Source organism: Rhamphochromis longiceps, linkage group LG4 (genome assembly GCF_057381845.1).
Source record: "Rhamphochromis longiceps isolate RC_006_pf linkage group LG4, R_longiceps_female_GT1.1, whole genome shotgun sequence".
NCBI classification, from domain to species: domain Eukaryota; kingdom Metazoa; phylum Chordata; class Actinopteri; order Cichliformes; family Cichlidae; genus Rhamphochromis; species Rhamphochromis longiceps.
This window is the reverse complement of record NC_140560.1, coordinates 5,784,135-5,803,515: the sequence shown is the minus strand read 5'-3', so window position 1 is coordinate 5,803,515 and position 19,381 is coordinate 5,784,135. Positions and strand designations below refer to the sequence as shown.

At 38.0% G+C, this 19,381-nt stretch overlaps 2 protein-coding genes across 5 annotated transcripts; both read right to left on the bottom strand.

Annotated features, from left to right (window-relative positions):
* Positions 1 to 968: 968 nt before the first annotated feature.
* hspb9 (heat shock protein, alpha-crystallin-related, 9) lies at positions 969 to 3,198 on the bottom strand. The gene is made up of 2 exons (XM_085405081.1): positions 2,881 to 3,198; positions 969 to 2,346 (listed from the first exon to the last, which is right to left on the bottom strand). Exons 1-2 carry the CDS (start codon positions 3,099 to 3,101, stop codon positions 1,884 to 1,886), a joined length of 684 nt encoding a protein of 227 aa, XP_085261207.1. The 5' UTR covers positions 3,102 to 3,198; the 3' UTR covers positions 969 to 1,883.
* Positions 3,199 to 7,572: 4,374 nt separating this feature from the next.
* Positions 7,573 to 18,884, bottom strand: LOC146670899 (uncharacterized). Of its 4 annotated transcripts, none has more exons than XM_085403002.1 (9): positions 17,887 to 18,884; positions 17,682 to 17,720; positions 17,272 to 17,583; positions 16,672 to 16,986; positions 13,805 to 14,092; positions 13,401 to 13,688; positions 11,748 to 12,065; positions 10,891 to 11,025; positions 7,573 to 10,806 (listed from the first exon to the last, which is right to left on the bottom strand). In XM_085403002.1, exons 1-9 carry the CDS (start codon positions 17,927 to 17,929, stop codon positions 10,490 to 10,492), a joined length of 2,055 nt encoding a protein of 684 aa, XP_085259128.1. In that variant the 5' UTR covers positions 17,930 to 18,884; the 3' UTR covers positions 7,573 to 10,489. The 4 variants fall into 4 exon arrangements, with proteins under 4 accessions (XP_085259128.1, XP_085259129.1, XP_085259127.1 ...); XM_085403003.1 differs by having other exon boundaries at positions 17,682 to 17,717; XM_085403001.1 differs by lacking the exon at positions 17,887 to 18,884 and having other exon boundaries at positions 17,682 to 17,864.
* Positions 18,885 to 19,381: the final 497 nt, after the last annotated feature.

Below are 19,381 nucleotides of genomic sequence, written 5' to 3'. Positions count from 1 at the left end.
GAGGATTAAAAAAAAGAAATAAAGAATTTTGAACTGTGGAAATTCAAATGTCAAATTTCATGTCTTCTGACATTCTGTCATTAAACGTCTCTGTTTGTCAGCAATGGGAGTTCATGTGCTCCCAGTGTGCATGTACTTTGTTTTGTTATGTTTGTTATCTGTTTGTATTAGATGCCAAGTGGTCTTTTACAAGAGTCAAATATGTGAAGAGCTGGAATGAGAGACCTATCTCACTACTGCTATGACCTGGTACGTATCTGTCGATCTGTGAGAGTCAGCTTCAATAAAACAGAGAAAAAGCTGTTTTTATACTCAGTAATCCATTAGTCTATGTAAGACCTTTCATCCACTTTGAAGATGTCCCTACAACAACCTTAAATATGTTGGATTGGTCTCTACAGCCTCTTTCGTCCAAGATTTGAAAAGTTTGCCCCATTTTGTGACCTTTAATCAGGGTAAAAAGGCACCATTTGTGAAGCGTCATTTGCAGATCTTTTCACAGATACTTAATGAGGTCAATTCAGTATGGTTTGGTGAAGGACATAGTTATTCCTGAATTCTGTTTTTTTCTGTTTTTACAAAGGCTTGATTTAGTCCTCATAGTCATTCGTCTGGTTATTTCTTCTATCGAGGTTAAACTTAGCTCTACAGAGCACTAATATTTTTTATTTTAGAATTATCAAGAGCACCATGCTTCAGGAAACACTTAAGGGTGCAGAAATAGATCTTAACCCTCGACCTGATCTATACCTCACTACAGATAATTGCAGAAGTCTTCAGGGAGTGCTTTGGACTTTGTGGATTGATTTTCATCCTGGCATGCAGTGCAATTGTTTGACCTTTCATACACAAATGTGTGTGTCTTTGTTGGCAATGTCAACAACTACAAGAATAATTAAACCAAAGAAGACCAAATTTTAGAATAGCACATCAAAGCATAAAGAAACTTTTCTTAAAGATTTCCTGATTTTTAATAAATTTGCAACATTCTGATAAAGTCTCATTGACTCATGTGGTACAATTGTTAATAATAGTAATCTAATAATGTTATCTTCTTATTTTCGTTATGTCTGGTAGGGTGTTGGCGAAGATATTACCTTTTGTGCAGTTTTCCTAAAGCCCAAGTTAGTATCATTAAGTAAATTTAGTTATCTTATTTGCATTGGCAGCAGATCTTTAAGAAAAAAACAAATTAAAGGTATTGTCATAGAAAAGAAAAAGTAAGGTTAGGATTTGGTTAAACTAATCCCTCAGAAACTGCCAATGTTTCTGTTCCCTTTCACTCTATTCTGTTCACCTTTTCTAATAATGCCTTTATTTCTTCTCTTCTCTATCATGACACCCTCAGGGTAGGACTCATAAAATGTTAAACTGCTCCTTTTGTTTGTCACCAGCTTCAGCACGCCGGCAAATAACTTCGCCCCAGGAAACCAAATGTCACTTGAACCTTTTAAGGGTACTAATTCAGCCACCTTAGGGGAGTTAATGCCAGCTTTTAGGATTCTTCTTGTTCTCTTCCTCCATCTGTGTCTGCTGACTTCTTTTTACTCCTTCATTCTCCTCGTGTGAGTAGGCTGTTGGCACCATCATGTGGTCACAGTAGTCCTCAGCAAAGGCCAATTTTACATGATATTATTTTCCATTTGACACTTTATTTCATTTTTACAGTTGAAAAAACAAATTGCACATTGTTATAAAATAAAAAGTTGTCTTTATCTAATAATTGTAAACATTACTCATTGTAGAGTCTTTTTGTTGTGGAAGGCTGTATATAAATAAACTCATCAAAAATGTGCGTGCGTGTGTGTGTGTGTGTGTGTGTGTGTGTGTGTGTGTGTGTGTGTGTGTGTGTGTGTGTGTGTGTTTTGGGGGCCACATATGCACTAGTCTCTTTGTTCTTCCTCTGTGTCGTCCTTTTTGATGGGAAACTCCAGCGATGTCCTGAAACGAATGGGTACCTGGCGTTCCTCTCCAGCTGTTTGCTTAGCCACAGGGGCATGGATACGCAGCTGTCCGTTATCCATCAGGGAACAGGAGAGGCCGGACAGATCCAGGTGAGGAGGCAGGTCGATCTTCTGGGCGAACCCTGCCTGAGAAGATGCAGAGGAGCAGAAGGACGCACAGGAGGATGAGGAAGAGCAGGACTGGCTCTCTTCTGCTCCGGCCTCCTTCATGGCTACGACCGCCAGACACCGGCCTTCCAGCTTGACAGTGATGTCACTGGGGGCATAACCGCGAGCATCTAGTGTCACCAGGAGGTCACCGTTGTTTTCTTTAGCTGGCTGGACTTCCTTGTGGGTCTCTGTAGTGGAAAGCTCTCTCTGCTGCTCTTCATCATCACTCAGCCTGAAAGTGAATCAGTATTAGAAATAATTTCTCCATCATTGCTCCGGACCCACAAGAGCTGTTAACCTTTTTATAGTTGTGTTTGGGGTAGGGTTTGGATTCTGCTAAAGCTTTCCTTATTTATTATTATCATCATCATCGTATCTTTTCTTTTTTTTTCTTTTCTTTACAGAATTTTAAATTTTTTATAAAACCCCAAATGTTTGAATGTCTAAACTGATCATTGACAATCCAAAAAAGCTTAAGCTTAAGATAGGAGTAGATCTTAGGTAGCATTCTACCCTTTTAATAGATTCTTTACCTGTTTAGAAAAGCCAAATAAAATATCTTTTAGTAGAAAATCTGATGCCAAAAATGTATAAGACTTCATTACCACTTTTAGCATTTTAGTATTTAGCATGTGGCTAAAACATGCCATAACTCTAGGCAGATCAGTGGTGATCTTATGGATGGTTAAGTTAAAACCAAATCTGTAGGTTTGAACAAACCCCAAATCAGGTATATCCACTAGTAAAATTGGGCTACTGTACATACCGCTTCAATGTGTTAGACATTAGGGGCATCTGGTTGAAGTTGAGCAGCTGGGGCCCATCATAGAGCTGGCTCAGGAGGCTGTCAGCTAGTTTGGCTCTCCGGTTAAAGAAGTCTCGCTGGAGAGAAGACAGGGCTTCAATATTGAGAGGCCACAGCACCTGTTCATGACTGAAGAAAGGGTCATCGCCAAACAAGCTGGTCAAGGCTGCGTGCTGGGACATGATGTCAGTGTTGTTTTGATTGCAGGTTCCTGCCTCTGACTAGATATCTTCAGGGTCCAGTGAGAACTGAAAGCTTCCTCAGTTTTTCCGTATTGACTCTTCTCTTAGTTTGGGAATCTACACAGCAGTCCTTTATATACCCCAGCTGCTCTGTCCCGGCCCTCCCACCGTGCTATTTAAGCTCTATGAGCTCAGTGCTGCTTGCTAACATGTGCCAGTGAAGTCAGGAATACTCTGCCATTAATCAAAAAGCTAAAGACAACACATGGTCATAGCCTGTTTGGGTTTGTATGCACAAGGCCATGATACTGCTGGAGAAAATATGCTGATTTGTCATTCCTCATAAGTGACCCAGGCTGGGACTTTGAAAGTGTGCTGTCTCACTGAGAGTATGTGGGATGAAGTAAATAATGACACAACACCTTTTAAAAGACTTTATTCACCTCTATGTTAAAAGCAAACACAAAATTCTAATATTTCTTTTTTACTATAACCAAAATGAATTTCTGCCTAGTAACTAAATTAACTTAAAGTTACTATTTTCTAAAAGCACTACAGTGTGCTGGATTTTGAACACTTGTTAAGGAATCAGAGTAAACTGAATAGCATGCCATTAGCTGCATTTAACTGACTTAGCTTGTAAATTACAGTTACACAGTCACACATTCAAACATTTAATGTTTGAATGTGTGACTGTGGACATATTTAATGTTTGAATGTGGCCAATAACACCAGCAAAGACCTTCACGTGGCTTGGCTGGCAGAGGTGATCAGTGAACAGACACCATAGGAACTTTGGATTCATGAATTGTGGTTGACAGAAAACATTCCTGCATAAACATTTTCTAAATTGTTCCTGAATATCAACAAAGCAAAACTTTAACTCCATTCTCTGCACCCAATGCTCACCTAAATCTAAAGCTGTGTTGTTAGGCCATGTCATTAATGGTATATGAGAGCTGTATGAGGGAGACAGGATTTTGACCAGAACTGTGTAAGGGGAGTAAGACTCTCAAGAGACAAGCCAATCCGGTTGTTCAGTGATGAAGCGACGAATCCTACTTCCGGGTCTAAAGTAGTCTGCGTTTAATATGGCTTTTGTGTTGTTAACATGTTTAATGTTTTGTATTTTCTTCTATTTGATCTCAAAAAGCTCCTAAAACAGTCAGTGATCACTGTTGACCTCCCTCGGTTTTTATTACCACTAATCATTTATTTAAGCTCAGTTTTTAAAACCTTAGGATGTAACTACAGCCCAGCCCATGCAGCAGTATATGAATGACGAACCTCGTATTGTGGATGGATTATCTCAGTTGTTCTCCTGGCTGAAGTTTGGTCCTTTTACAGCATCCTGCCATGCGATTACATTTGTTTCTGACCACCGAGAACACTCACGTTAACTTTTATCGAGTGGAAAAAAAGTTAGCTTGTTTATATTATGCTAACATAGCTGTGTCGCTAGCGGTCACGTAGCACATCATTATATACCAGCTAGCCCAACTTCAGTAACCTTACAAACGTCACTGCTGTTTAGTTTTCTGTCTTCATTTATGCTGGAAGTGATAACAGAGCTGTACGTTTTAATTTGTTTCCAAAACCCCGCAGTCAGGACATGCTATATTATATTTAGATAGAAGCTAGCGAGCTAACTCCCTGCTAACTTCTAACTCCGTTAAATGTCATAAATCCCGTTTTCATGGATGCCTGGATGTTAAACTCAATTGTTACACCTGGTAGAGCAGAACGCTGATCATTTTATTAAAGATGAAAGACTTTAGACAGTTTTTCAACTCTCAGTAATGCCATAGTGATCGTTTGATAAATGGACCTGCAGCGGAGTTTAGACCCAGACACGGCTAGTGACGTCAGACTGAACAACCGGATAGAGGGCCAGACATTTGAGCTAGAAGATGAAAGCTATATCAGTCTTTGAGGAGCCAAAACTAGGGCAAAATGACAACATCAAAAGTTCGTTATGGATAAGAAGTATTGCGTAAGTTAAGGCTCTGAAGCTGTGGGATTTGGTTTCTCAACTGCTAAACAGGACACCCACCAGTTACAGTAATCCTCTGTCCACGGCCACAGCAGACTGAGGCAGCCTTGTTATGTTTTGTTTAAGAGAGTTCTCACCTTCCAAATAGATTTATTCTTCTCCCACTTAGAGACATCATGATCATTTCTTACTTTGATCGACTGCCTAATCTTGAAGAATCAGTCTTGATCTAACCGACCAAAACTAGAATGTGGACTCGAGGTTATCTGAACATATCTTGAAGAGTATTTTCATCTCCAGAATATTTTCAGTTTTAATGCTAAGTTCAAAGATGAGCACATCCATCTGACATCTCTTCTCCTCAAACCTGGTTTGCTATCTGTTTGACGTAATCAGTGGACTAGCTGTTTTGGTGGTTGCCCTGTTTTCTTATTTCATGCTGAAAAAACAATTTTAATCATTTCAACCCATTTTCATTATAGCTGAAATTGAACTGATAAAGAAATGACAGATTATTGGTTTTTAGTGATACATTATTGTAATATGGTTCTCTCCTGATCACTAAAGAAAGGTTTGTGTGACATGGAAGTTAAACTGCATGTCTGCTTCACAGCACAACCACTGTGAGCAAAAAGTGTTTAAACCTGGCAACACAGTAAGGGCTGTTCCCCTTAAAGCTTTTAGCTTTTTGGGATTAAAATGTTCTCTAAATAAGGAGAGGTCACATTTCCCAGAGTGTCACTTCTCATGTGGGTGATGTACTTTACAGGAAGGTTAATTACCAATGTAATGGTGAATTAGACAAACAAATCCAAAACATCCCATACAAGTCATGCAAAGTATATCTATACATACTTATCCTATGAAATAGTCTTGCTGAAATATTTTAGCAAAAATGTAAATATTTTAAAATCTGAAATATTCTTGTAGCAGTTTGTGGACTTCTGTGCACAGAAGGCCCACCCACCTGCTGTTCGTGAGAAGTAGCTCATCAGAAGAAAGCTGGTTTAACAGGACAGGAGCTAAAGTGGCTCGTTTCAGAATGAAGGGCTGCCCCAGTAAATCAAAAGAGGTTTAGCCTAATGTTTACCTTTTAGCACATTATACAATCTCTTCTTTTACATTAAACCACAATCATGGTCCAATCATAGCTATTAGTTTAAAATAAATTCCTTTAATAATAGTATATCTATATATACTTATATAATCACCTTGTTTGCTGTCCTGCTAGTTTTCTTCTTCTTCCTCTCTGGGAAAATAGCAGCTTGTTAGCAATTTTTCATTTCCTCTTTATTTACTGTAAATAAAAAACTAAGGTCAAGGTTTACATAATTAATACCATGTAAAATAATGGGAAAAAAATCCTTCCTGTTACTTTTATTTTGTACATAGTCAGGTTAATATAAGATCACATGTTTTTATTTGCTTCTTTGACAATTTGTTAGGAGTTTAAAGTGTTCATCTCATTTTATGACACATGGTGAAGAAGAACCCTACACTGTGTGCTCAGTGCTCTTTTAAGTTGAACAGGGATAAGTAGACGTGAACAATTCACTGTGACAAAAGAATGATTAGTATGATCCTGGACAGGTCGCAGGGTTAACGCAGGGAGACAGATAACCATTCGCATACACACCTATGGGTAATTTAGGATCACCAGTTAACCTAACCTCACTAACCACGTGTCTTTGGACTGTGGGAGGAAGCTCGAGTACCCACGACAAGGAGAACATGCAAACTCCACATAGATGGTGAAATTGAACCCAGGACCTACTTGTTGTGAGGTAACAGTGACAGTCACCGCACCATCGTGCTGCAAATGAAAAGCTATATCATCTAAACACAGACAGACGGCCTCAAACAGAATTCAGTTACAAATGGAAGCCACAAACCTTATAGTGCAAAAATGTAAACTCCTTTTAGCAGTGTTGAACCTCTTTCTATTAGATACAAAATGAAACTTAACTGGAATGAAAAGACCAGTAATTACAAGTGAGGAAATAAATGATCACTAAAGCAAATAAAACATTATCTTATTGAATTGTGTTTTTGTACTTGACAAACGTTGGATCATCTCTAGGCCAAAATGGCTTCTCTTTAATTAAAGTACTTATGTGCTCAAAATCTGTAACTTCTTTAAATGGTGCCAGTAAATGTCAAAAAACTAAAACTGCACAAATGCGTTTTGCGCAACATTTTACTTCCATCACTCAGAACTGACTAATGGAAATAGTGCTCTTTATTTGTCCAAACTTCACAAATAGCAGTCAGCTGAAAAGTTATGATTTGTTGACTCGATATAACTGTGATCTAAATTATGGCAAATTCAACACATTTTACTAAAGTAAGTATCATAGCAGTATGTAAGAAAAAAAGAGGCAATAACAAGCTCAGATTTCAGTGCCTAGATATCTTTATTTTGACTGAAGTAAAGACAGCAAAGGTCATCCTCCAATGCTTCTCCTTACAGGTGGATGGTGCAAAAATAAACTCCAAAATACAAAAAAAAGCCCCAAAACAAAACATGAAGCAAATATGCATACAAACAGGTTGTATGAAGTGCATATAAACACTTTAATTTTAAGATATGTTATAACACAGTGAAAGGCACTGTTAATAATATTTAATAATTTCACATGAACATGTTACATTATTAGGTAACGTCTGAACATTGATTCATTAGCGTTAGTCATGTGTGACGAGGGATCAGTAATGCATTATTTTGTGCCTACAGACAGTAGATGAAGACTTAGTTGCATGTTAATGTAAAAGTAATGCTTACTGCATCTCAATGTGCCTTCACTGTGAAGTCAAACTTCACAGTGTTGAAACGTTTAACAATATTGTTTAATAAAGCTTCATCCCCTCGACTGTGGGTGGAAGCTGGAGTACCCAGAGAGACCCTGAGTACACGTCTATACTCGTACTTATATATATCTATTACTCGGGTATTTAGTAATAATAGTAGTGGTAAGTAGTTACATTTATTTTTTGTATATTTCCACAACCCTCTATCCATAATCACATACTGTGTATGCTGCTGTTGTATATCGTGTATTATCTTATTTATTTTGTATTTGTTTGCTTATTTTTCTTCTGCTATCTGTACCTGAGCTGAGGTAATGAACAAATTTCCCCGCCGTGGGATCAATAAAGTCTTAGCTTATCTTAAACCATACAAGCACAACATGGAGAGTCCACACACAAAGACTGCCTGCTGGTGGATTCAAACCTTCCCGATATGAGACAGCAGTGCTAATCAATGCACCAGTGCGCTGCCATTTTAAACTGTTATAGTTTAATATATTGAATCCTATTTTTTTAATCATCTTTCTCTGTAGTAACTGGTGGGTAAAGTTAGACTACTTTTCAATATATCCAGCGTTTCCTTCCTTTATGCTATGCTAAGCTAACTAGCATATGCTACATGAGTATCTTGGAATTTTTCTTTCTAAATATCTTTTATGTGTCAGGCTGTGTGCTCTGTGTACATTTTAATTTATCAGACATTAAATGACAGCCAACAAGTGACCTCAGCAGTTGCTCAGAGCTGAGCTTGTATTATAAACAGAGTCTGTCTTGTCTCAGGTTACAGGGCCTCATCACTGAGGATGAGCTCAGAGTGCTAACATTTCCACACTGTGTGTATGTGAGCGCTGCTTGTGAACATTACAAGGACCCTGTGTCATATGTATTTGTGGCTTTGTAGGCATCAGACTGTCAGATCATTGGTTCAAACCAGAAACAAGTTTGAATGTGATTGGTTGGTACTCTTGGTACAGTCTGCTGATACAAAATGCCAACTAATTATCTTGATGTGTGTAATGGCTGTAAAAGGTTTTATGGAGTTAAGTATTCTGTCATTTTAAAAAAAGTTATTTAAATTCAGCTCTCTGGTAACTTTAGGCATTGTGCCCGATTATAATGAAGCCAAAAGATCTGTTCACAAGAACAAAGATATACAGAAGAACACATATGGAATAATGTTCAAGTCAGCTTTGAATCATCGGGGCTGCTGCATAAATAAAGAAGTATGTCAGTAAACCAAAGGATGCCAAGGCCAGAAATAGAAGTGGAGACTCTGGATAGCTGCTGTATCTGCATCTCCAAATGACTAAGATATTATTACACCACCCAGATCAGCCTGCTTATTATTCATGGCTCTACAAGAACATCCAAATTAAGACCAGTCAAGGTTATATTAATGTGAGTGTCTGCAATAACATCCTGATGAAACTAAATATTTTGTAAGAATTTATTCAAAGTACTTGCAGGGTGTTTATAACTTTACCAAAATATCAATACATAACTTCTGGTTTGCCTTGGAAAAGTATTTGAGTATCATGCACAGAGTATAATGTAATGTTGACATGTACAGTAGCATGCAACATAAAAAGTTTTTTTTTTTTAGATATATACACCAAGAAAATAGAATAATATATGAAGATAAAAACAAAAAGCATTGAAAAACAATAATTCAGGCTCAGACTTGTACATTTTAAAATGAAGCCAACCCAGATTCACGTCCAAGATCAAATATAAAATACAGTATGACTCAATAAAATGAAAAAAAAAGTAAAGGTTCAAAGGAAAGGTTGTTTAAAAGAATGTTTCCATCCATTACTGATGCACTCTTTGTAAGATTATAAAGGGTGAAAAAAAGTCAAACAGTTTTTTGAACCTAAATTGTTCAGTGGTGTTTGTCAAAGGCTACTTGGAATAAGAGGATTTCAATATGTAGGGTAAAAAACTAATATTTTCTTACAGTGTAAAGAAAATGTTTTAATGTTAGAGGAAAGGATAACCTTAGAACGGTTGACATCACCCATTGGTTTTAGTCCCACTATAAAGCTTCAAGATGAGCAATTTTGCCAATTTTCTCCTGATATTTTGAAACTGGGTGTCATGAACAAGGAGCAGACATGACAAGAACCTCAGGGGACAAAGCCCAATTTTAACGATACACTTCGATAAACAGTTTTACAATCATTTGAGCCTCCCCCCACACACCCTTCACATTTAGCTTTGACATGCAGCCTGCAGAGATCCAGAAGGGGAACCTTTAAATAAGAACCGATATCAAACTCACAGATCAGGACATTGTGAAGTCAGGTGACCACCAAAGGCATTGGGCCGAAGATGATTCCTTTAACTTTCATGCCACAAGGAATCGAAAATAACTGTAATTTAAAAGTACTTATAGTACTTCAGTTTGGACCACATAATACAAGATTAATTGCTAAATACCATTCATTATATCAGGGAAATATTGTTACAAAGAATGGTATATTGAAGAAATAGAACCCATACGACACTGGTGAACATTTATTGGCCTGCAGGTATTTTCGGTGTGGTTGTATTTTGGATGTTTATGCGATTCAGGTCATTATGAATGTTAATAAACTGGTGATGGAGGGGATACATTCTCAAAGACATCTTCTGCATGACTAGTTTTCTCTTCATCATCATCTTCTTCCCTGTGATTGTCTACAAACATACAGGCCTCTTTTGGACATCTGTAATAGTCACTGGGATCTGTTTCCTTAAAATCACAGTCGCCATCATTCACTGGCTCCTCATAGTCATCGCTCAAGTCTCCATCCTCTCCTGTAGCTTCACCTTTTATTTTTTGATGGATATCAACATTCACATAGACCTCCTCATCGCCCTCATTGTCTCCCCACGTGTAGTCATTCCCAACTTGGACAACCACTGAAACACACGTAAAGGAAAACAATGTGAATATATAGTTAAACTTGTAATCATTTAAAATTGTGTCTCTTGGTGAGTACACACTTTGAGTTTGGATGAGAGCTGCAGGCTGCTTGTGTTGTCGTTTTCTTCTGAGGATCAGCCACACCGCTAAGAGCAGCAGCAGGAGCAGCAGCAGGATTACAACAGATACAGAGGACACCAGCGGCATCAAAGACACTAGGAGGACAGCATTTGTCTATTAGAACACATTCTGTCCCACTGAAATGAACTGCTTCTCATTTAGGTTGTTAATGCAGAGCAGGGATGTCAAACCCATTTTACAGCGGAAGCCAAATACAGCCCACACTCATCTTAAGTGGGTTGAAACAGTGTACAAAAGTTATAGCACATTTAATACCTGCATTTTTTCAATATAAGAAAAAGAAGTGCAAGTTCAACATATGTCTCAGTTTTTCTGTTGTGCAAAACCCAAACTTTTTTATTTAATTGTTTCTGTTACTTAATTACTTTGATGTAGTAATGAATGACTGTGGGTGAGATCTTTGTCAGTAGGACAAGCTAAAAAGTCTATGAAAATTCAGATAAAGTCTAAAATTTATGCCAGATTGGAGTCTTTCCCATGTCGATTTGTTTGACATCTCTGGTCCAGAGCATGTATAAGCAAATACAAATATATCCTAGCAAAGGATTGCTTTGCTAGGATATATTATCAGTTGTGTTTGTTCCTATTTCTGTTCAGCTTTGTTTCTATATCAGAACTGCCTTCTGACTTATACCTGCTTCTCCTTTTCTTTCTTTTTAAATGCATACAAATTTAGAAATTAACAGAATGAGAGACGTCTGAGGGAAAAATACTGCCCAGTAGAATTGCCAGTGATATTTATGATTCTTCTTTCTTAGTAAAAAATAAAAATACATATATTTAACAGTGTACTTACATTTAATGATGACAGTAATCGGTGCTGTTGCAGCAGATCTGAATGTCCGTGTGGACACTGTGACCTCGTACACACAGCTGTAGTTGCCCTGCTGTTCATACTCAGCTACAGGGAAACTAAAGGAGGCTGAGTTGTTGACTGCTGGCTCTGTGAGGTTGGAGCCAGAGAAGCTCAGAATAAAATGTCCACTGGAAAATGTGGAGTTAATGGAACAGGTGAGGATGAAGCTGTAACCCCTGGTGATCTGTGCACCTTCAGGACCCCAGACAAGTCCTGCATTAGGAGACGTCAAGGAGATGCTGGGCCTCTGCAGTCTCACTGTGTGAAAACGGATTGAGATTAAGATCATGATTTTCTTTACTTTGTAATGTTTAAGACATTTAAGTGCAGCATTAGTAACGTATTACTCAATGCTTTTAAAGATGAACTGAACTGTTTGTGAGTGTGTTAACAGACACTTTATTATCATACTGTAATTCATGGTTAATTCAGACAGTTACTAGTTGTTAAGTATTTTGTGTGACGAGTAAAGGGACGACTTGCCTTATAAAGCATTTAGAAAAAAAATGAAAGTAGCTGAAGACTCGAACAAGTCTCAGCTATCTTCACAACAGATAAATGACACAGACAAAGAACAAAGACATACAGGACATGTAAATATTTATTGCCAGTTACAAACATAATCCCCCCGAGGTTTGCAAAATACTGACATGTAGTTAAGACCAGAGTCTAAACCATAGTTTATAAGGTGGATTTAGGAATAAAAGATACACTGGACAGCTGGAGCCACAGGGTAGCTTTGCCTCATTATACTAAGACTAGTAAGGTGATCACAAGGCAATAGTGAGTTTTTCAAAGAGCTTCACAAATATCAAGTATCCCTCATGATACACTGATACTGCAAGGAAACCAGGAGGAACCAAACATGCAGGGAGAACATGCAAACTCCACAAATAAAGGGTGTGCTAGATGTTGGGGTCAAACTCAGGACCTTCCCACTGTGAGGCAACAGTGCTAACCACTGCACCACTATCCTCACTTTAGAGAAGACCACACAAAATACTTAAAATACACACAAAACTAACAACTAGCAACTACCTTAATTTACAATAAAAAAAATAACCACAATTAATACACTCACAAAAATCGTAATCATATATATACATATATGTATATATTTGTGTGTGTGTGTCTCTAAATAATAATAATAATACTTAGAATTTCTGAATTAATCATGAATAAAAATTTAAATCTGTATTTATAAGTTACATACTAATGAGGAGTAGTGCTTTATAAATGATGAGTTACGCACTTACTAATACTTTACTAACAGTGTGACATTATTTTCAAGTGTTACTGTTTTTTGTGACCTGGTGAATGAAATTCCACCATTGACTCTTTTAGGCCTCAACTTAACATTTAGCTCTTTTTAGCTGCTAAATGCTCCACAGTGTGTAATAGTTTGTTTCCAGTAGTCTGTGTTTAGTCCTCAGTACTGTGGGCTTGAGAGCATTTTGTCAGGCAGTCAGAAACTTTATAAAACAGCAACTGCTGTTATAAATACTAGAAATAACTACTGCAGTATCCTCTTATATACATTGCTATTAATTATTGACTATCATACATACTACATGCTATCATTTGTTTTCTTACCTGTAACAGAGAGCCTAACAGAGTCACTTGTTGGGGAGTAAAATTGTTGACTTGGGCTGCTTTCCTGATACTGACACTGATACAATCCCTCATCATCAAAGTCTACTTCAGGAATATTGAAGGTAGCAGAGTTTGTGTTTGAGTTTTGGGTCCTGTTGAATGAATCTGATGTTTTCATAAGAATGAACGTTCCACCTAAAGTTTGAGTTGAGAATGAACAAGTGATTCCAATGTTTTGACCCCAGGTCACCACACCAGCAGGACTGATGGAGATATTGGGTTTGCTTACTGAAAAGAAAAAAACCCAAACAATATTAAATATATTGGTAGTTGAGTGACTACCCTTTGATTATTTATAGAAAACAAATGCAACATGGTGTTCAGGAAAGTGTATTTCTTCTTACCAGTAACAGAGATTCTGACAGAGTCACTGAGGGGGGAGCTGAATGTGTTACTTGAAATGCGTTTCTCATACTGACACTGGTACAGTCCCTTATCACTGAAGTCCACTCTGTGGATATTGAAGGTAGCAGATCGGGATCCTGTTTCAGTCTGACTGAAATTACTTGAGGTTTTCTTGAGGGTGAAAGTTCCATCTAAGAACTCAGATGAGACGGAACAAGTGATGCTGATATTCTGACCCCAACGAACCTGACCTTCATTTACAGAGATGCTGGGTTTTGGGAGACTCGCTGAAAAGTCCAAACAAAAAGAATAGTGTGAGTTTTAACAGATCACAAAGTCAAGCTACACCGATGTCCTCAGCTAATCCCAATAACAATCCATATGGCTCAACTAATACCAGTTTACATATCCAACTAGCAATTCTCTTTACAAATGGTAAATGGCCTGTATTTGTATATTGTTTACAAGTCCAGTCATCCACCCATTCACACACTGATGATGGCAAGCTACATTGTAGCCACAGCCGCCCTGGGGTGCACTGACAGAGGCGAGGCTGCCGGACACTCGTGCCACCAGTAGGCAATGGGTGAAGTGTCTTGCCCAAGGACACAACGACCGAGACTATGCAAGTCTGGGCTCGAACCGGCAACCTTCCGATTACAAAACTCTTGAGCCACGATCGCCCCACAGTAACATTTAGTGACATTCTCACTGCAAGCCACTTTGCAACCCACTATCACATCCACTTTATTTTTTCAAGCTTTCTTTCAAGAATCAATATCATGCCTGCTGGCATTGTAGGCTGTTCTGTTTTGTTCTACAATGGGCTGATATTGCTGCTTTCCCCACATCTAGTTTTAAAAACGTGCAGGGAAGGTGTCAATTGCTGGAATTGAGCCAAATTAACAAATCACTGCAGGATTACATAACAGTTATTCTTTTGAGTGTCCTCGATAGAAATTAGGTCTAGATGCTAAATTTACAGTCGAAGCTTTGACCTAACTCGAACATCTTGTTTTGAAACTTCACAAACTTCAGTGAATGAAATGAGAAAATCACCATGATCAATGACAGAATTTGCACCGGCAATCAAATATGTGTGTGTGTGTGTGTGTGTGTGTGTGTGTGTGTGTATACATATATATATATACACACACATGTAAATGTTAACTGCAAAAAGTCACTAATGATTACACAGTCTTTAAAATAATTTGGAGATGGTGTTTTTTTCTAGTGGAGCAGCAGAAGGATTGACTGTATTAAAACAGCAGCAGCAAGGACACTAAAACAGAATGAACACGTTCCATTTTTCCTTAAAATAAATTTCTGACCATCGGTGTGATGTATTTCATCTTATTTAGTTTGTCAGTCTAGAACATGTAGTTTTCACCCAAATCAGCTTTAGTTCCTCTTTTGCAAAAACCCTTCGGTTTCTCTTACCACCAAAAATCTGCAGCACTGATGAACTTTGACTTAGAATATTTGGCATTGTTGCTACATACACACGTGCACACACACATATTTATATATATTCTGATAAACAAAGAAAGGTAAAGGGCAGCTTATGACAGCATAGAGTATAAATTTGTTAGAGCTGCTTGTTTTCATCGTCCATATTGACAAGCTTTGAAATCCACTCTGTTCATGTTTTAACCTCTGTTATATTATCTTAAGGAAAATGCAGAGCACACAAAGAGGCATGCATGCATGTATTAAAAATAAAAAGAGGGAAATACAAATGCAAAATACAAAATTAAGGCAAGGGGGAAATGAGAGGTGAGCAGGAAGAAAAATCTAAAATCTGAAAAAATGTTAAGACATAAACATAAGTGACAGCCTTAGCAATGTTTTCAGTTTTTGAGACATCTTACTCCAAAAGGTCACAGACTTTAATAAGCAGCCCACTCTTCTACTTCTTCTTCTTCTCATCATCATTATTATCATCATCATTATTATTATTATTAACTATTAGATATCTTTTGCTTTGAAGAGATGCAGGGCAGTTAATATAATCATATTCCACTGATCCCAATATAATCAGTTAGGATTACCAATTAACTCAATATACATGTCTTTGGGAGGAAGCCAGAGTAGCAAGAAACAGCCCACACTATCACTGGAAGAACATGTAAGCTGTGCAGCATCAAAGTGACACTTTCAAGTAGTAATCACATGTTGACATTCTCTACAAAAAAGGATGTAAAAAAACAAGTATGTCAAACCCCATTATAATGAGATCTCCAAATGCTAACCTTAGCCGAGCCTTAGCTAATTCACAAATCAAAACTGAAGGAGTGAGGCTGTACTACGCTGATCTATCAAATAAAATTAATCTTGAGTTTATCACCTACAAGAAGCATCTGAAATCTCAGACATACCATCATGAGTTAGCATGAAGCTGGAAAAGTAACCTGATAGATGTTAGACATTCATCTGCTATAATAACTGTCTTTAAATAAAGGGATGTCAACATTATACTAGTTAGAGGAAAGTTAAAAGACTAAAAATAAAGCACAAGTAAAGAACAACTGCATGTCAGTTCATGTGTAAAAATTTAATTAATTGAAGGAGTTTGTCCAGCAGAAGGAACTGAAACCAAGTGTGCACAAATGAGGGCCAGACTTTAAGTTAACTAACATGGTGATGGATGACCTGATGAGATCTGCTGGTGCTGACCACTCGACTGCTCCAGCTCCACCAGATTATGGTGGAGCTGTGAAGAAGACTGTTCACAAAGCTGTTGCTATGTGAACGTACTTATTTTTAAGCTTTACTCGAGAGTTCATTTATTTTCCATAAACACTAAAAATGTTTAATGAGTAATAACAAAGAAAACAAATATTATAATTTCAGTGTTTCTGCTCACCTGAACAGACGACACCCGCATCTTCACCATGGTTACAGTCGTGTGTCCCGAATCCTCTGTGCTGACACTCAGTTAGAGAACTTTCACTCCCTGAACAGGCCACATCATCAAGCAAGATCTGTCCACTTCCTTGACCAAAAAGGGCAGATGAAGTGGCACTCTGGGCTGTACCACAGTCTAAGGATCTGCAGACCACTTCAGCATCCTTTAAGTCCCAGCCATCATCACAGACTGTTCCCCATGCACTACTGTGGTAGATTTCTACTCTTCCAAAGCACTGACTCAACCCAGACTCAGATAATCTGATATGGGCACCTAGTCACAGGAACATTTGTTTAAAAAGTGTTAGTGTTTTCTTTTTACTGTTTGGTCATGCAACCATCACACACACTTACCAACAATAATGATTATGAAAGATAACATACTTTGTATCATTTAAATTCTGAAGAAACCAAAAGAAAGCCAAAAGCCAATAACCCAGCCCAACTTTCCTTCTTGCCATTCAGTTTAGCCAAGTTATAGTGACTGGGTCACAGAGTTGTTCATCTAAACAGAGAAAGATACATTTATTCAGCACAATTTATTAGAACATTATCTCACCTAAACAGACAACACCAGCGTCCTCGCCATGTCCACAGTTATGTGTCCCAAATCCACTGTGTCCACACTCAGTTATAGAGCTTTCAGTTCCTGAACAGGCCACATTATCAAGCCAGATTTTCCCACTTCCTGGACCAAAGTCAGCAGATGAAGTGACCTTCACCGCTTTCCGACAGCCCAGCTGTCTACAGACCACGTTGGCATCATTTAAGTCCCAGTCATCATCACAGACTGTTCCCCAGGAGCCACTGTGATAGACTTCAACCCTTCCAGAGCACCGAGTGGACCCAGACCCAGCTAGTCTGATCTGACCTATCAGCACATAATATAAACTGTATATAATATTGTCCTTTAAAAATAATTTTTTTTATATTTAAGCATGTATGTATAACACATGAGAAGACACTGACCTGCTGCAGGTGCGAGAAAGGCAAAGATGCAAGAAACTACTGAAGAAGAAAACGTGAGATTACACAGGACAAAGGTTGGCAAAAAAATAAATAAAACAAATATAATGATGAATGTTTGCATTGAAAACTGAGACTTAAAGACTGTCTCATGCTATCTCCGTACAAATTAAAGAAATGTTTATACATTATGGAAATTACTGCTTACCAAGCATCAGAAAGTGAAGACCGTTCTGCTGTGTGCCTGCCATGACTGACCACAAAAAGCTGCTTCATGTCATTTATGAGAGCCAGGCGACAGTAAAACGAACTTCCCCTTCAGATTTCCGGTGGATTGCTGAATACCATTTGCAAACATAATCCTAATTTCTAATTTAGTCTCTTAGTTGTTGCAAATCATCACAGTTTGAATAGGACTGGAAACAAATTTGCAACAGGTCTTCAACACGTTATCCATGAGAACAGACACTGTCTCCATCTGGTGGTCACACTGTAGTATTAACCTAAATTTCAAGTTACCTCGATCGCTTTGATTTTCCTCACACCAGACTGTGTTTTCTGAAGTGTGTAATGTACAGTTTAGCAGAGGTAGAGCTTTTGTTTATTGCCGGTGTCGTGCCAAGGTTGGTATCCCCGACAAAATTTGTTTCCCCTGCGTGGCAAGCACGCAATGGAAAGAATTTCCAAATCACTGACAAACAGTATCACTCATTCTTGATTTTTAGTTCAGATGCACTTCTTATTATGACTTATTACTCCGAAATGTTTGAGTTGTAGCTCTTTGAAGTGAAGTTACACTAGGAAAAAAAGTAATTATCGGGCAAAATTTCTTTGATTTGTCAAAAATAATCCTGTCCGATAAATGAACAATAAATGTATCATTTTCTGATTGTAACTCACAAACTGAACGGTAATGTAACGACGCTCATCTTTCAATTTTTACTAAAGTAAACATCACTACTTCATCTAGTTGGTTGTAATGCAGGCAGAGTCAACCAGACATACTCCCTACGCAGGGGAAGCAAATTCTGTCGCTGATCCCTACCTTGCCACGACACAGGCAAACTGGTGTTGTGGCGAAAAGTGAATTCCGGGAATTTAAACGGTTATGAATGACATGTTAGCCTATAATCTGCCAAACATAAATCTAATGAATCATAAAAAGTCATTTTGAGCCAGGAAGAATATTCTCAAGGTACTGAACACCGCCACTGGTGCTCAGTACCTTGAGAATATTCGGGGGGTGGCATACTGGGCTTAAACCCGGGTTGTTTTTTCAGAAGCCCGTGGTCTTTTGGAGTATAATTTTTTTTCATAGTTAGATGCCTGGCTGACAACTGTATAAAGCAAAAAACTACACACAATATTCGAAGCACATAGTGCACACTGTGGGAATTTATGACTGTGCGTAAACCCCCCCCTAATATTGGTATGATCCAAGCTCAGGCACTAAGCGGGGCAGGGCAGCTGCTGCTGTGGCACACCTGTGGATGCATATAAGGCAAAACACAGAGCCTGTTTCTTTGACATGGGAAAATCAAGAGATGTCAACCAAAACACCAGGAAAAGAACTGTGGAGCTCCATAAGTGTGGCACAAGTTTGAATACAATTTGGTGCCATTTGCAATTAAGAAATGCAGATAGTTTCTCTCTTTACCCTAAAGTTAACAAATATTTATCATGTACTAGGATATTTATCAATC